This window comes from Macrobrachium nipponense, chromosome 2, assembly GCF_015104395.2.
Source record: "Macrobrachium nipponense isolate FS-2020 chromosome 2, ASM1510439v2, whole genome shotgun sequence".
NCBI classification, from domain to species: Eukaryota; Metazoa; Arthropoda; class Malacostraca; order Decapoda; family Palaemonidae; genus Macrobrachium; species Macrobrachium nipponense.
Window position 1 is genome coordinate 55277756 of NC_087201.1, and position 11291 is coordinate 55289046.

An 11291-nucleotide genomic window follows, 5' to 3' on the forward strand; every position below is an offset into this window, starting at 1 on the left:
TCTTTTCAAGTTTTAGAGTTATTTAGCACTTGTGAATTAATTTCCAAATTTTAGTTATTACCTAACACTTTTGAATTTTGATTGAATTAACTGATTTTCTTGAATTTTGTGATATGTTAATTTGATTTAATTTTACTTAATTAATTCAAGAATTAATTAAACTTTGCTCTGTTTTCAAGTAACAGTTAATTTCCCCGAGATTGTGAATTTCACTTATAAATTTTGAGTTTGATAATATATTTTGTTTTTGAAATTCTTATAAATGTTTTCTTTTTCACCAGTATAATTATAATTATATTTAGGTAGAAACATAGAGTAGTAATTGACCTGTTTTCCCTCAATTTGCTTGAAGTGAGTTAGAATCAGGTAAGTACTTAGACTTCTGAAATCAGGGAAATACTTGAACTTTTGAAGTTGTTGATGGAGTGATGCCCTGTAATTAATTTAATTACATACAAGATTACCTCACACCTGTTTTGATGAACTTAGTCTGATTTTCTGCAATACTGGTAAGTTGTTTAAGGGATTACTGTTATATATATACACATTTGCATTCTTCTCAATCAGGAAAATTAAATATCTCGATATGCTCCATAATGAAAATGAAGGAGAAACAAAATAGGAAAAAGGAAATCGAGTTCTTAATTTGTCCCAACAGTTTCGCCTTCCATGAGGCCTCTTCCGGGCAACTTCATTGATTAATCAGTTTAAGAAAAACATATACCGGACATATGTTTACATTTGACTTCAAGACTTACATAAAACATTATCAAGCAAAAATGGTTAGCGGTGCTTACAACTGTTACAGGATATTACAAAATAATATAAATGGTTTAGGTACGTCCAACAGAAAAGGTCTATATGATATGGATGAGAGTTTCTCCCGTCAAAAAATCGTTATACTCCACTAGTGGAAATAGTTATCTTAAAAGCAATACACTGTGTTAACCATACATACTAGCCTTCGGTCATATTATCCGCCCACTTAAATTACTAAATGTGACTTGTATTTTCATATCGCAATACCACTGGCAGAACTTTAAAAAGAAACTGCCCTATATATGACAACAGGGTGGTATACAAAATTCCTTGAAGTTGCAATAAATTGTATATTGGACAATCAACAAAAACTGTTGAGAAACGCATTGCACAGCATAATTATAGTATCGCTACTGATCAGAGAAACAGTGCCATTAGTAAACATGCTAGAGAATGTTTTTATCCAATTCAGTGGTCTCAAGCAAGAATCTTGTTCAGAAACAATGATTTTTGAGGGACATCTTAAAGAAACGGCACGTATTCAATATAATGAAAGCAAAAACTTTAATGGCAGTATTGGTTTTTATTTATTTTCAATTTCTTAAGTATATCCATATCCCTAGTGGAAATGGTGTTAAACGAATTACGAAAAAACTCCCAAGTTTTTTCGTTATTCGTTTAACACCATTTTCACTAGGGATATCAGTATAGGTTTATTCAAGACAGACCCACTCTTTCAACATATGAAAAATCAGTGCAAATTATGTAATGTATTGACTTAGGTTTCACTTAATTACCTATTTAGTCTCATTTGACAGTTAACCTTTCCTGTTGGACGAAGTAAATACTAGACCATTTACATTTTATATTATCCTGTAACAGTTGAAGGCACCGTTAACCATTTTACCTATTTATGTTTTATATAAGTCTTGAAGTCAAATGTAAACATATGTTCGGTAAATGTTTTTCTTAAACTGATTAGTTAATAAGTTGCCCGGAAGAGACCTGATGGAAGGCGAAATTGTTGGAACAAATTAAGAACTCGATTTCCTTTTCCTCTGGTTTCTCCTTCGTTTTCATTATGGAGTAATATATATATATATATATATATATATATAATATATATATATATATAGATATAGATATATATATATATATATATTTTACGGATACCAATGAATAAATTGCAGTATATGCGTAAAATGTCGACAACAATTTATGAAACGAATGGTAAATCTTAATGTGTGCAAAACGACTTTTTTTTTGTATCACAAAACTTATACAAAAACATACTTGTTCTCCGATTATTATAACGAAATTCTTCTTAAAATGAATAATATTGCTTGGGCCAAAATTAAAATTCTTTGCTTCAGTACTCAAAATGTTTTCTCTTTTAACCAAGTCTGGTCGCACTGAAAGAATCACCTCCTTACCCACGTGTGATGTACAGAATATCGCTTTGCTTCGCCTTCGGAAACTTGGTCTTACGACCCACGCTTTCTTACCAAAATGTAGTGCTCGGTTTCTTTCAAATAAATGGTGGTGCTTCAGTTGCCAGGACACGTGATAAAGCCGTAACTGACACTCAAGGAAAATTTTCACAAACGGCTTAATTAGTAGGACGTCAAACCTTCCGATCTTGTAGAATCCTAACAAATACTTTTTTAGTGACGTAGACGATTCCCTACCCATTGGTTTGAAAAAACGGCGCTTCTTTATTCCAACACTGATTTATGAACGAACAGGTTAGGGATCGATTAGTTCAGCAGCCTCTATGGTCCAGTGTAAACAAACTGTCCTAACGTAAGCATGCGTTTCCCATCCATTCTTACATGCCTGGGAAGAAATTAATATTTCCTGTTGGAATATGGAATGAAAATTCTATTGGAGCTTTATTTAGCGGGTATAATAAAAAAAATGACAAATAATAAGGACCGTAAAAAGCGTCAAATTAGCATTATCATAATGAAGAAAGTCCAAAACTTTGTTCTTACACGATATATTTAAATTGACGCTTTCATTTTATCACAAAATCCTAAAACAAGAAACTTCTTGTTTCATAGTGAGGTATGAAAAATGTGTAAGATCCCTGAGCTGCATATAGTAGGGAACAGACGATTCTCTACTATATAGAACTTAAATATCTTACAAGGAGGTGCACTACACGAAATTTTTCATACGTCACTATAAAAGAAGAAGTTTCTTGTTTCAGGATTTTGTGATAAAATGAAAGCGTCAATTATATATATCGTGTAAGAACACAGTTCTGGACTTTCTTCATAAGGATAATGCAAATTTTCCGCTCTTTATGGTCGTTATGATCAATCACAAATATTTGTATAATACCCTTCAAGTGAAGCTCAGAAAGATATTTCACCGAACAGTCCAACAGGAGATATTTATTCCTTTCCTTCCACGTAGAAAGGTAGGGAGACAGGTGTGTCTGTTAGGACAGTTTACACGGGACTAGGGGGCTGCTGAACGGACTGATCCCTAACCTGTTCCAAAAAGTAGAGGAGGAATAAAGATGCATTGTTTTTCACAAGCTAAAAATTAGGTCTACACCATGAACAATGTCTTAGGTGAGACACCATTATCTTGTTTTACCTGTGTACGTGACTGAACTCATTATTTAGCTTGGTCAAAAATACACCGGTTTTCCATTTTCGATTTGTACTTGCAGTAGCAAAGTCAACCAAAATTTCAAAAGGGTACTACATATTATATGGGAAGTAGCTAACACAATTTCAAAAGGGTACTACATATTATATGGGAAGTAGCTAACACAATTTCAAAAGGGTACTACATATTATATGGGAAGTAGCTAACATCAAGAAAATAAGAGTCAAATGTGAAGCAGTACTACACAATCAAAATAGTAAAAGGAAAAAGACTCGCTTTCCTTTCTTTGTCATATTTAATTCATCTAAAATTGCGGAAAGTGGTCGACAGCAAGCTCTGCGGGTACTTTTGTTAATGACAATCTCTGAAAACTTCCAACAATAATATTTCAACCTGCTCCTTTAGAATATGAGTGAGAGACTTACGAAAGAAAGAGAATGATCAAAACTACCTTTCATTTCCCGTTTTTTTAATAAAAAAAACAGTCTGCCAATCTTTATTTTCCTTACTAACGCTCGGCTGACCCTACTCTAAACTTATGGCCTTCCTAAGCGCTATCTGGTTCATTAAATCATTTGGGAAAATGTTTCTATATAGAGCCTATTCAGAAGGACAACATAGTGTCCTTATCTGTCCTGTGGCAAATACAAACTACGAAAAATCAAATATGAGACGGGTGGGGGGAACGGAACGAGATAAAGAATGCTTCTACGTGGCTAGGAACCAATTGGTTACTAAGCAACGGGACCTACAGCTTATTGTGGGATCCGAACCACATTAAATCGAGAAATAAATTTCTAATCAGCAGAAATTAATTCCTCTGATTCCACGTTGGCAGAGCGGGGAGAAGCATGTAATTCTTTATACCTGTTTTTACTTATCATTGGATTTTGGTATCATTTATCTGATCAGACAAAATAAAACTTGCGTTTTCATGCAATGAAGTTTCACCCTAAATACGCTGATGCTTTCAGATTCTAGATGCCCTGCCATATGTAAAGAGAAATTAAGAATGTCTTATTATATTGCATACGTACTTGACTCAGTTTGACAGTAGTGCCGATAGATGGTGGTCTTGTGTTGGTCCTCTCAGCGAGAACTTGGAGGGAGCGTGAAAGATGTCAATTAGCAATATGAACAGTTTGCAGTTTCGAGAATATTTACCATATTATTATGTTTGCAAACAATTTTTACCGTATGCTTCTTTCCCATCCAGAATGGAAAACATTTAGTGTTTCTGTGTGATGTATATATTCACATTTATAATGTATGCATATTTTCATATATACATATGTATACATGCATATGTATTTATACACATCTACGTATGTATGTTTATATATATAATCGATATATGCATGTATGTGTGTATATGTATGTGTGTATATGTATGTATGTATGTGTGTATATACAGGGTGTAACATGAGTTTACACAAATATTATGGGAAATGAAAGAAAAAGTTATTCTAAGCAGAAAATATTTTAAGAACATATTTAGGCTTCGATGGTGAGGGAAATTTTTTAAATACCCGTTATACCTAATTTATCTACCACTGTTTTCATGCGATAGAGGGTGGTAAAGGGAGGTCGGTGCATCCTGGGATGTTTGGGGGTCGGGAGTTAGGAGGTAGATGGAGCGACGCCGATGTGAATAAATTACCTCCCAATCAAATGTATTATTTAGATTTTGAAGAAAAAAATTCAAGCATCATTGAATCCTATTCCTCCTTATAAAAGTATTTATTGGACACCGATGAAGAAAAGGGGGGAAAAAAAAGAAGCCAATTTGGATCTCCCCGCAATCAAAGGTAGGCTTTTTCTTTCTCTTATCACTCCTCGAGCTCATTAAAATAGCAAAGTAAATTATAGAAGCTACTGCACCGATAAGAATCCAGACGACAACTGTGGTCTGTACAGGATACACTGTTTGCAAATTTTGTTTGCAAACAATGTTTCCTAGTGTGGACGGGCCTTTAAATATCCAAGTAGAATACAGAGGCTATTGCACCGACAAGTACGTGAGGTCTGGACAGGAAACATTGTTTGCAAACAATGTTTTCTAGTGTGGACGGGCCTTCAGACTCAAACGTGACGCTGCCAGGCAGTGTTTAACTTTTTTGTTTTCATCTCTAATGTCATACATGTCGACAAGTTTGCACATTCACAGTAGCACTATTTCCTTTATGGTTATATGAATATGATCCCTTTCATGCATTGGAATAATTCGTAAGCAGTGTGAATTTAACTGATTTTTTTTACACGTTACTTAATTCAAAGTACGGTGTGATAAAGTTAGCGGTGGCATCAATGACAGGGGACTTGAGCTGCCTGGAGGTTGCAAAAGGATTTATGAGGCTAAAAAAATAATTTAAGTCTTCTGAGATATAATGTTTTACTACAAATGAATTAATTTTTAGAGACTACCTGTTCTTTGAGGAATAAAAGATGATGATTTTGATTATATGGAGAAGATGGACATTAATCGCAATATCCCTTAGTATTACTATCATGGCGTATGGAATACCTGTTTTTTAACTGGCTTAAAATATTATTTTCGTAAAAGTTGTTCTGCTCGCTTTTGGCGTATAATTTATTCTTTCGTAAGTTAACTTGAAGTGCGAAAATGTGTGAATAACCTAATTTGCTTTCTGGCCAGAAATTATTAATATAGCGATGTGAATGCTAAGTGTTGAACAGAGAAATCCAAGACACCTAAGCCCAGAGTCAAAGAATATCGGGTCTGCTCACGAGGCGGTACTATAACCTATCCCCACCCCTTGTGAAACGTCATCAGTTACAAAAGGATCATATCTTTTTGAAACTACTTTACGATCGATGACATTTTATACATAAATTTTCATCTTATTACATGTTGCTGTATACTACGTTAAAGTACAAAGAATGCCCTTTCAAATTATATATGACACATTACAATTACAATTACTTTCAAACCCGCAAGAGTGCACAGAAAAAATTATCTATGCACACAAAAATGTGCAATTACCTCATCCGTCAACTTACATACATTCACGTTTCGTAGCGTACGTATCTGACTAAGGGGAGATGATAGAAAGAAACTGGAAAATGGATTACAAAGCTAATAAAATTTACGATATAATGCATAAATAAAATTGATAGGTGTTCCGAAAATTTTCGACGAATCCTTGCTCAAAGACGGACCATAAATTTTTAAATTCTATGTAACTATATTTATAACATTTTTCTTACATAAATTTTCATCTTATTACATTTTGCCATGTACAGTATGCAGCAAAACCCGTGTGACCTGATTTCAGTTATTTTCGTTAAAAAAGTGACTAACTGGCAACTCTTACGTTCTTCACATTTTTAATGACGCTATATTGCTATGGCAAAACATTTTGCAACTTCGCTCATAAAAAGATACAGTTCACTGAGCATGGTTTTAAAGTATAATGCAATATTTTTTTATCAAAATATCAGCTAGATTATTAGAAAAAAATTAAAACCTTAATTCTTAATTATGGTAAATATGACAAGACGTAAATACTTAACGTATTTTACTTTTTAGTCATCATAGTAAAGTATTTAGCATAATGAACGCGTCGGAGATGTAGTTGTGGGTGTGGTCTAAAAAGACATCAACTGTAGTCATTTGTCAAACATGGTTGGAGCAACCCGACAGAGACCGGAAACATCACCCCCAACAAGGAGAGCTCTAGTTGAGCCGCATCTCGCCAATTTTCAAAAAAAGACAACTTTGTATAGATGGCTAAAACGATACAACGAAGGAGAAGGATTGAAAAGCCATCCTAGATCTGGGAGACCCTGCTGCACAACTGCAGAAGACAAAATATCAATTAACTTTATAATCGAACACCCATTTTCGTCATCATTTTCAGTGAAATGAGAAACAAGTATACAAACATCCGTTGACACTGTAAGACGTAGGTTTTGAGAAGCAGGTCTTCTATGTAGAAAACCTGCACTCAAGCCTCTACTTAAGGCATGTTTACACCTACGCACTTTTGTGTTGTGGGCAGTTACAGCGTGGGTCCGTAAGAAGCCGCCAGAAAATTGATGCGGTGCGAGTCAAAATGGCTGTTGTTGGGCGGCGTGCCGCTGACCCGTGAAGTGTGTTATGGGCATGTTACGGCGTGTTGTTGCGGTGACATTGCGGTGTCTGGCGCAGTGTTAAGGCGTTGGTGCAGTTTTTTGGTGTGGGTTGATATGCCATGGCACACCCTCTTGCAGCTTTGTTACTCCATGTAGCGGTGTGTTGCGGGTGGCTTGCGGTGTTGTTGCAGAGTGCGCGCACATGTGCAAAAGACACGACGTGGAACACTGCATGATTGTTGCACATGCACCATGCCACAACACGTCAGATATGAACCAGGGGTGTGTGTGTATATATATATATATATATATATATATATATATATATATATATTATATATATATATATATATATATATATATATCACTGTATATATATATATTATAATATATAGGCCTGCCAAGCAAATCCTTCATTCCATGCCCAGCCAGCATGCTTTATGGACCTCCACAGCCTCTCAACCCAGGATACCCAGAGATTTTTGGTAGCTGTCCTGTGTCTCTACGCAGTCCAGGTCATCGATGAGTTGAGAAGTACTACAGTGCCACACCCACCTGGACAATTATGCAGAAAGGACGGCAGGGCAGGGCGGATATGGGTCGGGAGTGGCTGACACGGCGACAACTACATGGAGACTATGACCAGCTGCCACAAGAACTGAACAAGGAGGACAGCAAAGGACACAGAAACTTCCTACACATCTACCCTGAATTGTTCGAGGAGATGGTCGAAAGGCTGATGACCATTTTGAAGACGAAGGACATGAAAATGCGGAATGCACAAGAGGTAGGACTCAAGTTGGCAGTCACTCTCCGCCACCTGGCAAGTGGGAACTACTATCCAAGTCTCCAATACAGCTTCAGTCTCTCCAAGAGTTCCATATGCCGGTTTATCCCATTAGTCTGCCAAGCCATTATCAACACCTACAAACCAGAAGTGTTGAAGTGCCCCAAGACAGCAGAAGCATGGAACAATGTAGCAGAACAATGCGCCTCAAAGTGGAACTACTTCAATTGTGTGGGAGCCCTGGATGGGAAGCACGTCGCAATCAAGAAACCAAAAGGTGGAGGATCACTGTATTTCAATTACAAGAAGTTCCACAGCATCATCCTCATGGCCCTCTCCGATGCAAAATACAGGTTTCTGTTCATCGACGTTGGTGCAGAAGGAGGTGCTGGGGATGGAGGAACCTGGCAGAAGTGCAACCTGGCCAGGGCCATCACATACAATTGAGCAGGACTCCTCAAGACAGAAATCTGCCCAATAACGACGAACCCATCCCCTTCCACATAGTCGCCGACGATGCCTTTGCTCTCAAGTCGTGGATTATGAAGCCCTACTCCCACCAATCACAAGATCCAACCATATAGATTATCTCATGCTCGTCGTGTGGTGGAAAACGCATTCGGCCTGCTGCAGATGAGATGGCGAGTCTTCAGGATGACGATGAAACAAGATGTAAAGGTTTGCAAGAAGACAACTTTGTGCGCATGTGTCATGCACAACATGGCACTGCAACACTACCCATGTGCTGGCACCAACGTCAACCATGAGGACCAACACCATCACGTCGTACTTGGAGGCAGTTCAAGTTATTTTCCGAGTTCTATTTATTTCATATTTCATATTTCAGATATCATATCTCATGTTATATTTCCTGTTATATTTCTTCATGTTATTATTCTTTATGGCCATGCTATTTCATTATTGAATTTTATTTTACCCAATTATATCATCATATAAATTGTCATGACATATAAATTAAGCAACAATAAGGAAAATGTAAATGCAAGCGAATATGTCAACATATTGTTCAAGATTTTAAGCCAGAACCAAGGAAAATAAAGTCTTTCCAAGTTTCATGCATCTTTGTCTATATGCAAGTTGCCCCTTCCAACTGGAAGCATCCATTCTCTCAAAAAGCTATCTCTTCTCCCATTGGTTGTTGGAATTACCCCCTACAGGGGTCAGGAGCCAGTGGAAGAATTCCACAAATCCGGCTTTATGGTCTTATAGACACCCTTCATAAGTTACAAAGATTTGATGCAACTTGTTGCTGTCTGCAATATAGCCTAGTATGTTATAATGTCAATAGCATAGGCTTATACGTTGTAGTTGTCATTCTGTAGAATCTGCGCTCGACAATTGTGGCTGATAATATCCGACCTGATTATAGTCTTCCATTCCTAAAGTAAAAGTAAAATTCATTATATTCCTAATAGCGAAGATTACTCTTCATCTCGCTTATTTATTCATTAATTTACTGTTTACTTTTCTTCAAACTGAAGAAACCAATCGGGAGACTAGACCTATGTAGCATCGGCTATAACCTAAGCCTAAGCCATGACTTGTAATAATTTATTGCAAGTATTGAAATCATGATCCTGACTAACATTTGCTTTCTACACAAAACTACAGAAGCGAAAAGTAATTACTTTAAATTCATATCCAAAATGCATCAATTTTTATCATTAGACTATGCTCTGCTCAACTTTTCTCTTTCACTCCATCGTGATGTCCTCTTTCACCGTTTCCAGACTGACGATACCACAATTCACAGCAGTCACGGTGAGCAGAGGTTTTCACGCTACAGTAACGTATTTAGTTTTCGTTCAGAAATATAATTGTACTGTGAAATATTTTTGTTTTTCAGGTTCCAATATATCTCAATGATAAGATTCTATATAACGAGTGAATACCAAATGTAAAGGAATAAGATATTTCAGGTTTCCTCGAGACAAAAGTTTACAGAATGCCTGGGTTATCCGCTGCAACGTAGTGACAAAATAATCTTCAACATCCTCAGATTTGCTCCGTTCACTTTTAACGAGATGATTTTGAAGATGATGTAAAGTTGCAGATACTTGGAGTTGCTCCTAAATGCTTGAAGAGTGCAGCTGTGCCATCAATTCATCTCCCTGAATGTAAGTATAACTGCAGTTTATTGATGTATGTATAAACTACTATGCACTTCATGCTCTAAAACCATTAAATACTGGTTACTCCTGTCAATCCTCTCGTGCTCCTTACTTTAGTCCTGTTATACATAGGGTGACCATACGTCCCCCTTTGAGGGGGACAGTCCCTCTTTTTGACTCTTAATCCCTCCCAAAACTGCAGTCTTGGGGGGGACGCCATAATGTCCCCCTTTCAACCTTTCTTTTTTTATGTAATTACTACAATTGTCCTTAAAAATTAGAGACTAATTTTTCTTTAAAATGTCAGCAATAAATAACGTCTGAATAAAAACAATGTCATTGATAAACATAATTTATCTTTTCCTGTTATTTAATATATTTAGTAAAGATCAAATCAAGACAAAAATACGCCAAAGAATGATGTTAGAATTTTTTTTCTTTTTAAATAATGTCTGTAATTTTCCTTTGAATTTAAAGAATAACTTTCTGTTTAAAATGACAGCAATAATGTCTGAATAAAAACACTAATTGATAGACCTTAAAATGTCAGCGATAATGTCATAATATAAAAACACTGATTGATTGACTTTCTCATTTATCATCACCTGTAATTGAATATACTTATGTATTAAACTTCTGAATTTATAACGACTCAACATAAGTGCAAGTGCGCATGGGCTTACTATATACCTTTGTCCCCCTTTCGCAAGTCAAATAAATGGTCACCCTAGTTATACGACATTAAAAAATCATATGTAACACTGAATGACAGTGTGATCTTGCCAATATGTTATATTCACAAAGTTTTCAGCTATTTGGATCATGGTAATGGTAGACTAAGAATAGAAGTCACCAGAAATAATTTGATTATATATGTATATACGTGTATGTGTATA

General features: G+C 36.0%; 1 protein-coding gene across 1 annotated transcript; it reads left to right on the forward strand.

Annotated features, from left to right (window-relative positions):
• The first annotated feature begins 8071 nt into the window (after positions 1-8071).
• On the forward strand, positions 8072-8710 carry LOC135221182 (putative nuclease HARBI1). The gene has a single exon (XM_064259005.1). The coding sequence runs from the start codon at positions 8072-8074 to the stop codon at positions 8708-8710; it is 639 nt and encodes a 212-aa protein (XP_064115075.1).
• The last annotated feature ends 2581 nt before the right edge of the window (positions 8711-11291 follow it).